The sequence below is a fragment of the Panulirus ornatus genome, chromosome 4 (genome assembly GCF_036320965.1).
Source record: "Panulirus ornatus isolate Po-2019 chromosome 4, ASM3632096v1, whole genome shotgun sequence".
NCBI classification, from domain to species: domain Eukaryota; kingdom Metazoa; phylum Arthropoda; class Malacostraca; order Decapoda; family Palinuridae; genus Panulirus; species Panulirus ornatus.
The window spans coordinates 69,365,948-69,383,023 of record NC_092227.1 but is presented as its reverse complement, the minus strand read 5'-3'; the positions used below and the strand labels follow the sequence as shown (position 1 = coordinate 69,383,023).

Sequence of the window (17,076 nt, the reverse complement as noted above, 5' to 3'; positions counted from 1 at the left end):
GGAGAAGTGGGAGACCAAATTGAAGGTGGAAAGATGGAGTGAAAAAGATTTTGAGTGATCGGGGCCTGAACATGCAGGAGGGTGAAAGGCGTGCAAGGATAGAGTAAATTGGAAGGATGTGGTATACTGGGATCGATGTGCTGTAAATGGATTGAACCATGGCATGTGAAGTGTCTGGTGTAAACCATGGAAAGTTCTGTGGGGCCTGGATGTGGAAAGGGAGCTGTGGTTTCGGTGCATTATACATGACAGCTAGAGACTGAGTGTAAGCAAATGTGGCCTTTGTTGTCTTTCCTGTCATGTATAATGCACCGAAACCATAGCTCCCTTTCCACATCTAGGCCCCACAGAACTTTCCATGGTTTACCTCAGACGCTTCACATGCCCTGGTTCAATCCACCGACAGCACGTCGACCCCGGTATACCACATCGTTCCAATTCACTCTATTCCTTGCACGCCTTTCACCCTCCTGCATGTTCAGGTCCCAATCACTTAAAATCTTTTTCACTCCATCTTTCCACCTCCAGTTTGGTCTCCCACTTCTCCTCGTTCCCTCCACCTCTGACACATATATCCTTTTATGACCAAAGAGGATATGTGACCAAGTGACCAAACCATTTCAAAACACCCACTTCTGCTCTCTCAACCACACTCTTTTTATTACCACACATCTCTCTTACCCTATTATTACTTACTCGATCAAACCACCTCACACCACATATTGTCCTCAAACATCTCATTTCCAGCACATCCATCCTCCTCCGCACAACTCTATCTATAGGCCATGCCTCACAACCATATAACATTGTTGGAACCATTACTCCTTCAAACATATCCATTTTTGCTTTCCGAGATAAAGTTCTCGACTTCCACACATTCTTCAACGCTCCCTGACTTTCACCCCCCCCCCCACCCTATGATTCACTTTCGCTTCCATGGTTCCATCTGCTGCCAAATCCACTCCCAGATATCTAAAACACTTCACTTCCTCCAGTTTTTCTCCATTCAAACTTACCTCCCAATTGACTTGACCCTCAACCCTACTGTACCTAATAACCTTGCTCTTATTGACATTTACTATTAGCTTTCTTCTTTCACACACTTTACCAAACTCAGTCACCAGCTTCTGCAGTTTCTCACACAAATCAGCCACCAGCGCTGTATCATCAGCGAACAACAACCGACTCACTTCCCAAGCTCTCTCATCCACAACAGACTGCATACTTGCCCCTCTTTCCAAAACTCTTGCATTCACCTCCCTAACAACCCCATCCATAAACAAATTAAACAACCATGGAGACATTACACACCCCTGCCGCAAACCTACATTCAATGAGAACCAATCACTTTCCTCTCTACCTACACGTACACGTCTTACATCCTTAATAAAAACTTTTCACTGCTTCTAACAACTTGCCCCCACACCATATATTCTTAATACCTTCCACAGAGCATCTCTATCAACTCTATTATATGCATACTCCAGATCAATAAATGCTACATACAAATCCATTTGCTTTTCTAAGTATTTCTCACATACATTCTTCAAAGCAAACACCTGATCCACACATCCTCTACCACTTCTGAAAACCACACTGCTCTTCCCCAATCTGATGCTCTGTTCATGCCTTCCCCTCTCAATCAATACCCTACCACATAATTTCCCACGAATACTCAACAAACTTATACCTCTGTAATCTGAGCATTCACTTTTATCCCCTTTGCCTTTGTACAATGGCACTATGCAAGCATTCCGCCAATCCTCAGGCACCTCACCATGAGTCATACATACATTAAATAACCTTACCAACCAGTCAACAATACAGTCACCCTCTTTTTTAATAAATTCCACTGCAATACCATCCAAACCCGCTGCCTTGCCGGCTTTCATCTTCCACAAAGCTTTTACTACCTCTTCTCTGTTTACCAAATCATTCTCCCTAACCCTCTCACTCTCCACACCACCTCGACCAAAACACCCTATATCTGCCACACCATCATCTAACACATTCAACAAACCTTCAAAATACCCACTCCATCTCCTTCTCACACCACCACTACTTGTTATCACCTCCCCATTAGCCCCCGTCACTGAAGTTCCCATTCGTTCCCTTGTCTTATGCACTTTATTTACCTCCTTCCAAAATGTCTTTTTATTCTCCCTAAAATTTAATGATACTCTCTCAACCCAACTCTCATTTGCCCTCTTTTTCACCTCTTGCACCTTTCTTGACCTCCTGCCTTTTTCTTTTATACATCTCCCAGTCATTTACATCATTTCCTTGCAAAAATCGTCCAAATGCCTCTCTCTTCTCTCTCACTAATAATCTCATTTCTTCATCCCACCACTCGCTATCCTTTCTAATCTACCCACCTCCCACGCTTCTCATGCCACAAGCATCTTTTGCGCAAGCCATCACTGCTTCCCTAAATACATCTCATTCCTCCCCCACTCCTCTTACGTCCTTTATTCTCACCTTTTTTCCATTCTGTACTCAGTCTCTCCTGGTACTTCCTCACACAAGTCTCCTTCCCAAGCTCACTTACTCTCACTACTCTCTTCATTCCAGGGATATATATATCCCTGAGGATTTGGGGAAAGAATACTGCCCATGTAGTCCCTGCATGTCATAGAAGGCAACTAAAACAGATGGAAATGGGGGTCTGGAACAGAGAAGAGGACTAAGAGAGGATTTTTCCCTCTAAGGCCCTCTCATCTGTTCTTGACACTACCCCACTAATGAGGGAAATGGGAAACAAAAAAAAAAATCTATTTTATGAAAACCGTGACATCATGCCCAACTAAACTCCCAAAATTTGTTTGAGTAATCACAGCAGAGGGAAAAAAAAATCATAATACACTGGCTGCCCACCTCCCTAAACATACTCCATTTAAAACCTTAGCACACTGATTATGAGTAAAAAGAGTATGAATGAGAGTTGGGGTAAGAGTTTCATTAAGCTTCAGGGAGACTTGAAAGATGTTTTAGGAGGAGGGAAATAATTTTTCAAATTATCATTAATTAATGTATTGTATCCTTATTTGTTTTGTCCGTTAAATCCAAACTCCACTGTATCAGGATTCTCACTGTGCTACTTTTTTTAGGTTTTTCTACATACAAACAGTATACTCATCTGTAAAGAAATATGAACTTCCCTTTCAGCACTGGATAACCCTCATTTCTGATGAAATTCAGTGTATATGAGTTAAAATTGATTTTAAAAAACATTCTTTCAAAACATACCTGTGCACATGCTTCTTCGGGTGCTCTTGCTGATACAGAATATAATGCGGCAATATCCAACTTGTGTGTGGGAATCTTTTCTAGAGTGTGAATAACAGCTGGAGCTAGATGGGTGCTCTGACCCTGAGTCCTCAACCCAGTCAAGAGGAGTCGTGGCCGGTGTGTTGTCCGGCTCTTTAAACTAGAGGGGAATCTACAAAAAGCATGAGGAAAGCTTTCAGATAGTAGCCTAAGAGCACAACTGAGGGAGGACTGGAGTAAGGGCTGCACTGTAGGATTCAGGCGTCGGCCAACACTGGCAGCTGACCTCTGACCAGCAGCAACTATCTTCTTCATTGCCACACGAAAGTGACGGAGTTTTATCTGCAGAAATGAGAAAAATTGTAACTCATGATCAACACATCAATATTTTAATATCAAATATACTAAACAATCATATTCATTCATAACATAAGTGATTTCATCAAACAAAAAAAAAATACAAATGGTTTGCCACTTACATTAATTGCTGATACATCAATTAGAAGCTTCTGCTTGGATAGATAGATTTGTGGGTACTTGTTCCTGAGTGCTACTAAAGCTGATTCTGCACATAGTGCCTTTAGATCAGCCCCACAGTAACCTACTGTCTGTTCTGCTAAGTAATGCACAAGGCGCTTACTTGGATGTGGATCCCAATTTCTTGTATGAATCTTTAAGATATGAAAACGTGCCTGTTGGGAGAACCCAAAGTCAAGATTACAGCCTTTTACTTTTAAAATCTGATTTACCTACATTTCCATAATCAAATGAAATTCCAAATTATCTGCAATCTCAAATATCTAAAAGAAAGTGATACTGAGGATTATCATACCAATGCTTCCCACAAAGTGCATATAACTTTACAAGTAGCATTATCATATTTTCAAACACTGAAAACAGAATTATTCAAGAAGTAACTAGTTATTTCATCAAACATTTCGAAATTCTGTGTTAGTCCTTTACTTATTTATGATACAGAGAAGGAAGGATGGCACTGATATCAACAAACATGAGCTCCACTTTCCTCTTTTTCCATCATAAATGAAAACTCGTACCTACAATACAGATAAATTCTTCTAGGATTCATTGCATACTCTATGGTCGATTCCTGCTATAAAGAATATTTCTTTAATGGCTTAAGAGCAGCATCAGAAATAAGTGGGATACATAAACTGGTCATGGATATTGCGAACCATATCATCATCATGTAACTCTAAGATCCATTTCTGGGATGCCCACAGCTTCAAGGCTGTATTTCACGAGATAGCAACGTAAATTGAGCTACTTTATGGCAAGCAGGCTCTTATCACATAATTATCTTTCCCATCCACTGACAACTATACAGCCTCAAAGTAAAAGTGTTACCACTTGAAAGCAAAGTCCATTACAACCTGTAACTCTATATTCTACATACCTACCTGCCTATCTTTAAACCTAAAAAGTTCCCTATGTCTCCTATGGAGCTCCTGCAATGGTCAGGAAGCTAGTGCATCCATAGGGCAGGACCACAGGTTATAACTTACACTGATGTTGTGTATGACTATATGGGGAGAGTGCAGCACAATCAAGCAGTAAGCATTCAGTTTACTTATCCTATGGGTTACAACATGGGAAAGAACGATCTTGAGATATGCTGAACTGGTGTTTATCATACTTTAGGGGCGGATGGTGTCCAGAATGCAGATGAGACATTCCTGAGGAGTGTGTTTTAAAACAGGTGTATACCTAGTGGGGTGGTGTCTGAGACTTGTTAGATGTTTAGTTGTTTAGTGCTCACTGGGACAAATTGGTGTGTATGTCTTTTTTTCAGAATTCCATTTCTTGGGTAGGGGAGGCTCTCAGAGTCCAAGTTGCTGAAGTGTCAAACTGAGGTAAGCTCTTTATTTGGGGCAGGCGATCAGTTATAAAGTATTTGGACTGGAGGTGTCAGAGGCTGTTGCAAAGAACTGTGTTCTGAGCAAGGTTAGGTGAACATGTGTGTCTGCTAGGCAGCTAATGATTGTCCTCAGTGCTCTGTTTTGTGCTGTTTGAAGCTGTTATATTTACTACATATAATTCCTTACTTCTTGCCCTATGAGTATCTTTATAATTCCTTACTTCCTGCCCTATGAGTATCTTCATGGGACTTCTTAGTAGTAATGAGGTCAGCCAAAGCCATCAGGCAAGGCCACAAGTTATAAAGCGTGGTGAAGTTGCCTGAGCATCTACATGGGAAAAGTACAAGCAACTGAGCAGTAAGCGTTTGGTACCTTCATTGCACTGTGAGCATGAAGGTCTTCAGATATGTTGAATTGTTGATTTTAGTGTTGTAGGAATGAGTGGTGCCTCGAGTGTACATGGCTCAGTGTGGCTCATGTATGTCTGGGGAGTGTGGTTTCAGATGGGTTAAAATATGTAAGGCTGGTACGGGTGGCATGTACGACAGAGTTACAAAGGTGATTGTTTATTGTTTGCTGAGTTATTCTTCAGTATATGTGTTTGTTGAGAGTTGAGAAATCTGTGTGTAGATGTTGCTGAGGTGCAAGGTAAGAGTAAAATGTTTACTTTCACTTTGAGGTTGGAGGTAAGTTATGGAGTGGTTTGGGTTTGAGGTGGGGGTGGTCTAGTTTTAATCCAAAGAAAACTGAATAAGTTGAGATGGAATGGTATTGGAGGATCTTTGTTCAACTGTGAGAGCTGAACATTTGTAGTTGCTAGGTAGTTGGTTAATGTTTGGAGTGCTTAATTATGACCGGTTTGCAGTTTTGTGGTACTTGCTTTTGAGAGGACAGGTGAGCAGGCATGCGAGATATAGTTTACAGTGGAGCAGATGATAAATTTGTACAGGATGCAAAAGGATTCTTTTTCTTGTTTAACGCTGGTACCAGTTAATGTTCTGAGTGCATTCAGTTTATGTGCTGGTTATGCAATTACCTATTTGTAATTTACAGGGAGAGAGTTTTACACTTATGGGGCCCATTTCTTGAGCATTCTCTATCATACAATTCTTAAATTCATTTATGATGTTTGCATAAACCATTTTTTTTTTTCTTTGTCGCTGTCTCCCGCATTTGCGAGGTAGCGCAAGGAAACAGACGAAAGAAATGGCCCAACCCACCCCCATACCCATGTATATACATACGTCCACACACGCAAATATACATACCTACACAGCTTTCCATGGTTTACCCCAGACGCTTCACACGCCCTGATTCAATCCACTGACAGCACGTCAACCCCGGTATACCACATCGATCCAATTCACTCTATTCCTTGCCCTCCTTTCACCCTCCTGCATGTTCAGGCCCCGATCACACAAAATCTTTTTCACTCCATCTTTCCACCTCCAATTTGGTCTCCCACTTCTCCTCATTCCCTCCACCTCCGACACATATATCCTCTTGGTCAATCTTTCCTCACTCATTCTCTCCATGTGCCCAAACCATTTCAAAACACCCTCTTCTGCTCTCTCAACCACGCTCTTTTTATTTCCACACATCTCTCTTACCCTTACGTTACTTACTCGATCAAACCACCTCACACCACACATTGTCCTCAAACATCTCATTTCCAGCACACCCATCCTCCTGCGCACAACTCTATCCATAGCCCACGCCTCGCAACCATACAACATTGTTGGAACCACTATTCCTTCAAACATACCCATTTTTGCTTTCCGAGATAATGTTCTCGACTTCCACACATTCTTCAAGGCTCCCAGGATTTTCGCCCCCTCCCCCACCCTATGATCCACATCCGCTTCCATGGTTCCATTCGCTGCCAGATCCACTCCCAGATATCTAAAACACTTCACTTCCTCCAGTTTTGCTCCATTCAAACTTACCTCCCAATTGACTTGACCCTCAACCCTACTGTACCTAATAACCTTGCTCTTATTCACATTTACTCTTAACTTTCTTCTTTCACACACTTTACCAAACTCAGTCACCAGCTTCTGCAGTTTCTCACATGAATCAGCCACCAGCGCTGTATCATCAGCGAACAACAACTGACTCACTTCCCAAGCTCTCTCATCCCCAACACACTTCATACTTGCCCCTCTTTCCAAAACTCTTGCATTTACCTCCCTAACAACACCATCCATAAACAAATTAAACAACCATGGAGACATCACATACCCCTGCCGCAAACCTACATTCACTGAGAACCAATCACTTTCCTCTCTTCCTACACATACACATGCCTTACATCCTCGATAAAAACTTTTCACTGCTTCTAACAACTTGCCTCCCACACCATATATTCTTAATACCTTCCACAGAGCATCTCTATCAACTCTATCATATGCCTTCTCCAGATCCATAAATGCTACATACAAATCCATTTGCTTCTCTAAGTATTTCTCACAAACATTCTTCAAAGCAAACACCTGATCCACACATCCTCTACGACTTCTGAAACCACACTGCTCTTTCCCAATCTGATGCTCTGTACATGCCTTCACCCTCTCAATCAATACCCTCCCATATAATTTACCAGGAATACTCAACAAACTTATACCTCTGTAATTTGCGCACTCACTCTTATCCCCTTTGCTTTTGTACAATGGCACTATGCACGCATTCCGCCAATCCTCAGGCACCTCACCATGAGTCATACATACATTAAATAACTTTACCAACCATTCAATAATACAGTCACCCCCTTTTTTAATAAATTCTACTGCAATACCATCCAAACCTGCTGCCTTGCCGGCTTTCATCTTCTGCAAAGCTTTTACTACCTCTTCTCTGTTTACCAAATCATTTTCCCTAACCCTCTCACTTTGCACACCACCTCGACCAAAACACCCTATATCTGCCACTCTATCATCAAACACATTCAACAAACCTTCAAAATACTCACTCCATCTCCTTCTCACATCACCACTACTTGTTGTCACCTTCCCATTTGCGCCCTTCACTGAAGTTCCCATTTGCTCCCTTGTCTTACGCACTTTATTTACCTCCTTCAAGAACATCTTTTTATTCTCCCTAAAATTTAATGATACTCTCTCACCCCAATTCTCATTTGCCCTCTTTTTCACCTCATGCACCTTTCTCTTGACCTCCTGTCTCTTTCTTTTATACATCTCCCACTCAATTGCATTTTTTCCCTGCAAAAATCATCCAAATGCCTCTCTCTTCTCTTTCACTAATAATCTTACTTCTTCATCCCACCACTCACTACCCTTTCTAATCAACCCACCTCCCACTCTTCTCATGCCACAAGCATCTTTTGAGCAATCCATCACTGATTCCCTAAATACATCCCATTCCTCCCCCACTCCCCTTACTTCCATTGTTCTCACCTTTTTCCATTCTGTACTCAGTCTCTCCTGGTACTTCCTCACACAAGTCTCCTTCCCAAGCTCACTTACTCTCACCACCCTCTTCACCCCAACATTCACTCTTCTTTTCTGAAAACCCATACAAATCTTCACCTTAGCCTCCACAAGATAATGATCAGACATCCCTCCAGTTGCACCTCTCAGCACATTAACATCCAAAAGTCTCTCTTTCGCGCGCCTGTCAATTAACACGTAATCCAATAACGCTCTCTGGCCATCTCTCCTACTTACATACGTATACTTATGTATATCTCGCTTTTTAAACCAGGCATTCCCAATCACCAGACCTTTTTCAGCACATAAATCTACAAGCTCTTCACCATTTCCATCAACCATGTACCCAATAATTCTGTTCCAAGGAGGTATTGCAAGGAAACAGACAAAAGAATGGCCCAACCCACCCTCATACACATGCATATACAAACACGTCCACACACGCACATATACATACCTATACATTTAAACATATTTATTTATTCATTAATTTTGCTTTGTCGCTGTCTCCCGCGTTAGCAAGGTGGCACAAGGAAACACATGAAAGAATGGCCCAACCCACCCCATACACATGTATATACATACACGTCCACACACGCAAATATACATACCCATACATCTCAATGTATGCATATATATACACACACAGACATATACAAATATACACATGTACATAATTAATACTGTCTGCCTTTATTCATTCTAATCGCCACCTCACCACTCATGAAATAACAACCCCCTCCCCCCCTCATGTGTGTGAGGTAGCGCTAGGAAAAGACAACAAAGGCCACATTCATTCACACTCAGTCTCTAGCTGTCATATAATAATGCACCGAAACCACAGCTCCCTTTCCACATCCAGGCCCCACACAACTTTCCATGGTTTACCCCAAACGCTTCACATGCCCTGGTTCAATCCATTGACAGACAGCAGGTCGACCCCGATATATCACATCGTTCCAATTCACTCTATTCCTTACACGCCTTTCACCCTCCTGCATGTTCAGGTCCCGATCACTCAAAATCTGTTTCACTCCATCTTTCCACCTCCAATTTGGTCTCCCACTTCTCGTTCCCTCCACCTCTGACACATATATCCTCTTGGTCAATCTTTCCTCGCTCATTCTCTCCATGTGACCAAACCATTTAAAAAGACCCTCTTCTGCTCTCTCAACCACATTCTTTTTATTACCACACATCTCTCTTACCCTATTATTACTTACTCGATCAAACCACCTCACACCACATATTGTCCTCAAACATCTCATTTCCAGCACATCCACCCTCCTGCGCACAACTCTATCCATAGCCCACGCCTCGCAACCATACAACATTGTCGGAACCACTATTCCTTCAAACATACCCATTTTTGCTTTCCGCGATAATGTTCTCGACTTCCACACATTCTTCAAGGCTCCCAGAATTTTCGCCCCCTCCCCCACCCTATGATTCACTTCCGCTTCCATGGTTCTATCTGCTGCCAAATCCACTCCCAGATATCTAAAACACTTCACTTCCTCCAGTTTTTCTCCATTCAAACTTAACTCCCAACTGACTTGACCCTCAACCCTACTGTACCTAATAACCTTGCTCTTATTCACATTCACTCTTTAACTTTCTTCTTTCACACACTTTACCAAACTCAGTCAACAACTTCTGCATTTTCTCACATGAATCAGCCACCAGCACTGTATCATCAGCGAACAACAACCGACTCACTTCCCAAGCTCTCTCATCCACAACAGACTGAATACTTGCCCCTCTTTCCAAAACTTTTGCATTCACCTCCCTAACAACCCCATCCATAAACAAATTAAACAACCATGGAGACATTACACACCCTTGCCGCAAACCTACATTCACTGAGAACCAATCACTTTCCTCTCTTCTAACAAGTACACATGCCTTACATCCTCGATAAAAACTTTTCAATGCTTCTAACAACTTGCCTCCCACACAATATATTCTTAATACCTTCCACAGATACACTCTATCATATGCCTTCTCCAGATCCATAAATGCTACATACCAATCCATTTGCTTTTCTATGTATTTCTCACATACATTCTTCAAAGCAAACACCTGATCCACACATCCTCTACCACTTCTGAAACCACACTGTTCTTCCCCAATCTGATGCTCTGTACATGCCTTCACCCTCTCAATCAATGCCCTCCCATATAATTTCCCAGGAATACTCAACAAACTTATACCTCTGTAATTTGAGCACTCACTCTTATCCCCTTTGCCTTTGTACAATGGCACTATGCAAGCATTCCACCAATCCTCAAGCACCTCACCATGAATCATACATACATTAAATAACCTTACCAACCAGTCTACAATACAGTCACCCCCCTTTTTAATAAATTCCACTGCAATACCATCCAAACCCACTGCCTTGCCGGCTTCCATCTTCCGCAAAGCTTTTACTACTTCTCTGTTTACCAAATCATTTTCCGTAACCCTCTCACTTTGCACACCACCTCAACCAAAACACCCTATATCTGCCACTCTATCATCAAACACATTCAACAAACCTTCAAAATACTCACTCCATCTTCTCAAATCACCTCCCCAGTAGCTCCCTTCACTGAAGTTCCCATTTGTTCCCTTGTCTTATGCACTTTATTTACCTCCTTCCAAAACACCTTTTTATTCTCCCTAAAATTTAATGATACTCTCTCACCCCAACTCTCATTTGCCCTCTTTTTCACCTCTTGCACCTTTCTCTTGACCTCCTGCCTCTTTCTTTTATGCATCTCCCACTCATTTGCATTATTTCCCTGCAAAAATTGTCCAAATGCCTCTCTCATCTCTTTCACTAATAATCTTACTTCTTAATCCCACCACTCACTACCCTTTCTAATCTGCCCACCTCCCACGCTTCTCATGCCACAAGCATCTTTTGCGCAAGTCATCACTACTTCCCTAAATACATCCCATTCCTCCCCCACTCCCCTTACCTCCTTTGTTCTCAACTTTTTCCATTCTGCACTCAGTCTCTCCTGGTATTTCCTCACACAATTCTCCTTCCCAAGCTCACTTACTCTCACCACTCTCTTCACCCCAAAATTCTTTCCTCTTTTCTGAAAACCTGTACAAATCTTCACCTTTGCCTCCACAAGATATTGATCAGACACCCCTCCAGTTGCACCTCTCAGCACATTAACATCCAAAAGTCTCTCTTTTGCGCGCCTATCAATTAACACATAATCCAATAACACTCTCTGGCCATCTCTCCTACTTACATACTTATACTTATGTATATCTCTCTTTTTAAACCAGGTATTCCTAATCAACAGTCCTTTTTCAGCACATAAATCTACAAGCTCTTCACCATTTCCATTTACAACACTGAACACCCCATGTATACCAATTATTCCCTCAACTGCCAAATTACTCACCTTTGCATTCAAATCACCCATCACTATAACCCGGTCTCGTGCATCACAACCACTAACACACTCATTCAGCTGCTCCCAAAACACTTGCCTCTCATGGTCTTTCTTCTCATGCCCAGGTGCATATGCACCAATAATCACCCATCTCTCTCCATCAACTTTCAGTTTTACCCCTATCAATCTAGAGTTTACTTTCTTGCACTCTATCACATACTCCCACCACTCCTGTTTCAGGAGTTGTGCTACTCCTTCCATTGCTCTTGTCCTCTCACTAACCCCTGACTTTACTCCCAAGACATTCCCAAACCACTCTTCCCCTTTCCCCTTGAGCTTCGTTTCACTCAGAGCCAAAACATACAGGTGCCTTTCCTCAAACATACTACCTATCTCTCCTTTTTTCTCATCTTGGCTACATCCACACACATTTAGACACCCCAATCTGAGCCTTCGAGGAGGATGAGCACTCCCCGCGTGACTCCTTCTTCTGTTTCCCCTTTTAGAAAGTTAATAATACAAGGAGGGGAGGGTATCTAGCCCCCTGCTCCCTTCCCCTTTCGTCGCCTTCTACGACAGGTGAGGAATGCGTGGGAAGTATTTTTTCTCCCCTATCCACAGGGATTTCAACATATACATATATATATATATATATATATACATACACAGACATCAGACATATACATATATACACATGTACATAATTCATACTTCCTGCCTTCAGTCATTCCCGTTGCCATCCTGCCACACATGAAATGACAACCCCCTCCCTCCACAAGCAGGCGAGTTAGCGCTAGGAAAAGACAACAAAGGCCACATTCATTTACACTCAGTCTTTAGCTGTCATGTATAATGCACCAAAACCACATCTCCCTTTCCACATCCAGGCCCCACAGAACTTTCCATGGTTTACCCCAGACACTTCACATGCCCTGGTTCAATCCGCTGACAGCACGTCGACCCTGGTATACCACATTGTTCCAATTCACTCTATTCCTTGCACGCCTTTCACCGTCCTGCATATTCAGGCTCCGATCGCTCAAAATCTTTTTCACTCCATCTTTCCACCTCCAATTTGGTCTCCCACTTCTCGTTCCCTCCACCTCTGACACATATATCCTCTTTGTCAATCTTTCCTCACTCATTCTCTACATGTGACCAGACCATTTAAAAACACCCTCTTCTGCTCTTTCAACCACACTCTTTTTATTACCACACATCTCTCTTACCCTTTCATTACTTACTCGATCAAACCACCTCACACCATATATTAGCCTCAAACATCTCATTTCCAACACATCTTCCCTCCTTCACACAACTCTATCTATAGCCCATGCCTCGCAACTATATAACATTGTTGGAACCACTATTCCTTCAAACATAGCCATTTTTGCTTTCCGAGATAATGTTCTAGTCTTCCACACGTTTTTCAACGCTCCCAGAACTTTCGCCTCCTCCTGACCCTGTAGCTCACTTCCACTTCCATGACTCCATCAGCTGCCAAATCCATTTCAAGATATCTAAAACACTTCACTTCCTCCAGTTTTTCTCCATTCAAACTTACCTCCCAATTGACTTGACCCTCAACCCTACTGCACCTAATAACCTTGCTCTTATTCACATTCATTCTTAGCTTTCTTCCTTCACACACTTTACCAAACTCAGTCACCAGTTTCTGCAGTTTCTCACATGAATCAGCCACCAGCGCTGTATCATCAGCGAACAACAACTGACTCACTTCCCAAGCTCTCTCCTCCACAACAAACTGCATACTTGCCCCGCTCTCCAAAACTCATGCATTCACCTCCCTAACAACCCCATCCATAAACAAATTAAACAACCATGGAGATATCACGCACCCCTGCCGCAAACTGACATTCACTGAGAACCAATCACTTTCCTCTCTTCCTACTCACACACATTCCTTACATCCTCGATAAAAACTTTCACTGCTTCTAACAACTTGCCTCCCACACCATATACTCTTAATACCTTCCACAGAGCATCTCTATCAACTCTATCATATGCCTTCTCCAGATCCATAAATGCTACATACAAATCCATTTGCTTCTTCTCTAAGTATTTCTCACAAACATTCTTCAAAGCAAACACCTGATCCACACATCCTCTATCACTTCTGAAACCACACTGCTCTTCGCCAATCTGATGCTCTGTACATGCCTTCACCCTCTCAATCAATACCCTCCCATATAATTTCCCAGGAATACTCAACTTTTTTTTTTTTTTTTTTTTTTTTGCTGTCTCCTGCATTTGCGAGGTAGCGCAAGGAAACAGACGAAAGAAATGGCCCAACCCACCCCCATACACATGTATATACATACGTCCACACATGCAAATATACATACCTACACAGCTTTCCATGGTTTACCCCAGACGCTTCACATGCCTTGATTCAATCCACTGACAGCACGTCAACCCCGGTATACCACATCGCTCCAATTCACTCTATTCCTTGCCCTCCTTTCACCCTCCTGCATGTTCAGGCCCTGATCACACAAAATCTTTTTCACTCCATCTTTCCACCTCCAATTTGGTCTCCCTCTTCTCGTTCCCTCCACCTCCGACACATATATCCTCTTGGTCAATCTTTCCTCACTCATTCTCTCCATGTGCCCAACCCACCCCCATACACATGTATATACATACGTCCACACATGCAAATATACATACCTACACAGCTTTCCGTGGTTTACCCCAGACGCTTCACATGCCTTGATTCAATCCACTGACAGCACGTCAACCCCGGTATACCACATCGCTCCAATTCACTCTATTCCTTGCCCTCCTTTCACCCTCCTGCATGTTCAGGCTCCGATCACACAAAATCTTTTTCACTCCATCTTTCCACCTCCAATTTGGTCTCCCTCTTCTCGTTCCCTCCACCTCCGACACATATATCCTCTTGGTCAATCTTTCCTCACTCATTCTCTCCATGAGCCCAAACCATTTCAAAACACCCTCTTCTGCTCTCTCAACCACGCTCTTTTTATTTCCACACATCTCTCTTACTCTTACGTTACTTACTCGATCAAACCACCTCACACCACACATTGTCCTCAAACATCTCATTTCCAGCACATCCATCCTCCTGCGCACAACTCTATCCATAGCCCACGCCTCGCAACCATACAACATTGTTGGAACCACTATTCCTTCAAACATACCCATTTTTGCTTTCCGAGATAATGTTCTCGACTTCCACACATTCTTCAAGGCTCCCAGAATTTTCGCCCCCTCCCCCATCCTATGATCCACTTCCGCTTCCATGGTTCCATCCGCTGCCAGATCCACTCCCAGATATCTAAAACACTTCACTTCCTCCAGTTTTTCTCCATTCAAACTCACCTCCCAATTGACTTGACCCTCAACCCTACTGTACCTAATAACCTTGCTCTTATTCACATTTACTCTTAACTTTCTTCTTTCACACACTTTACCAAACTCAGTCACCAGCTTCTGCAGTTTCTCACATGAATCAGCCACCAGTGCTGTATCATCAGCGAACAGCAACTGACTCACTTCCCAAGCTCTCTCATCCCCAACAGACTTCATACTTGCCCCTCTTTCCAAAACTCTTGCATTCACCTCCCTAACAACCCCATCCATAAACAAATTAAACAACCATGGAGACATCACACACCCCTGCCGCAAACTGACATTCACTGAGAACCAATCACTTTCCTCTCTTCCTACACGTACACATGCCTTACATCCTCGATAAAAACTTTTCACTGCTTCTAACAACTTGCCTCCCACACCATATATTCTTAATACCTTCCACAGAGCATCTCTATCAACTCTGTCATATGCCTTCTCCAGATCCATAAATGCTACATACAAATCCATTTGCTTTTCTAAGTATTTCTCACATACATTCTTCAAAGCAAACACCTGATCCACACATCCTCTACCACTTCTGAAACCACACTGCTCTTCCCCAATCTGATGCTCTGTACATGCCTTCACCCTCTCAATCAATACCCTCCCATATAATTTACCAGGAATACTCAACAAACTTATACCTCTGTAATTTGAGCACTCACTCTTATCCCCTTTGCCTTTGTACAATGGCACTATGCACGCATTCCGCCAATCCTCAGGCACCTCACCATGAGTCATACATACATTAAATAACCTTACCAACCAGTCTACAATACAGTCACCCCCTTTTTAATAAATTCCACTGCAATACCATCCAAACCCACTGCCTTGCCGGCTTCCATCTTCCGCAAAGCTTTTACTACTTCTCTGTTTACCAAATCATTTTCCGTAACCCTCTCACTTTGCACACCACCTCAACCAAAACACCCTATATCTGCCACTCTATCATCAAACACATTCAACAAACCTTCAAAATACTCACTCCATCTTCTCAAATCACCTCCCCAGTAGCTCCCTTCACTGAAGTTCCCATTTGTTCCCTTGTCTTATGCACTTTATTTACCTCCTTCCAAAACACCTTTTTATTCTCCCTAAAATTTAATGATACTCTCTCACCCCAACTCTCATTGCCCTCTTTTTCACCTCTTGCACCTTTCTCTTGACCTCCTGCCTCTTTCTTTTATGCATCTCCCACTCATTTGCATTATTTCCCTGCAAAAATTGTCCAAATGCCTCTCTCATCTCTTTCACTAATAATCTTACTTCTTAATCCCACCACTCACTACCCTTTCTAATCTGCCCACCTCCCACGCTTCTCATGCCACAAGCATCTTTTGCGCAAGTCATCACTACTTCCCTAAATACATCCCATTCCTCCCCCACTCCCTTACCTCCTTTGTTCTCAACTTTTTCCATTCTGCACTCAGTCTCTCCTGGTATTTCCTCACACAATTCTCCTTCCCAAGCTCACTTACTCTCACCACTCTCTTCACCCCAAAATTCTTTCCTCTTTTCTGAAAACCTGTACAAATCTTCACCTTTGCCTCCACAAGATATTGATCAGACACCCTCCAGTTGCACCTCTCAGCACATTAACATCCAAAAGTCTCTCTTTTGCGCGCCTATCAATTAACACATAATCCAATAACACTCTCTGGCCATCTCTCCTACTTACATACTTATACT

The 17,076-nt window shown here is 42.6% G+C and overlaps 1 protein-coding gene across 1 annotated transcript in view; it reads right to left on the bottom strand.

The window, feature by feature from the left end:
• The window catches only part of LOC139767104 (uncharacterized), a 415,796-nt gene that overhangs the window by 139,689 nt on the left and 259,031 nt on the right, over positions 1 to 17,076 (bottom strand). The window contains 2 exon segments of the mRNA XM_071696092.1: positions 3,247 to 3,609; positions 3,747 to 3,959. Of these exon segments, the coding sequence (XP_071552193.1) occupies positions 3,247 to 3,609; positions 3,747 to 3,959 (576 nt within the window).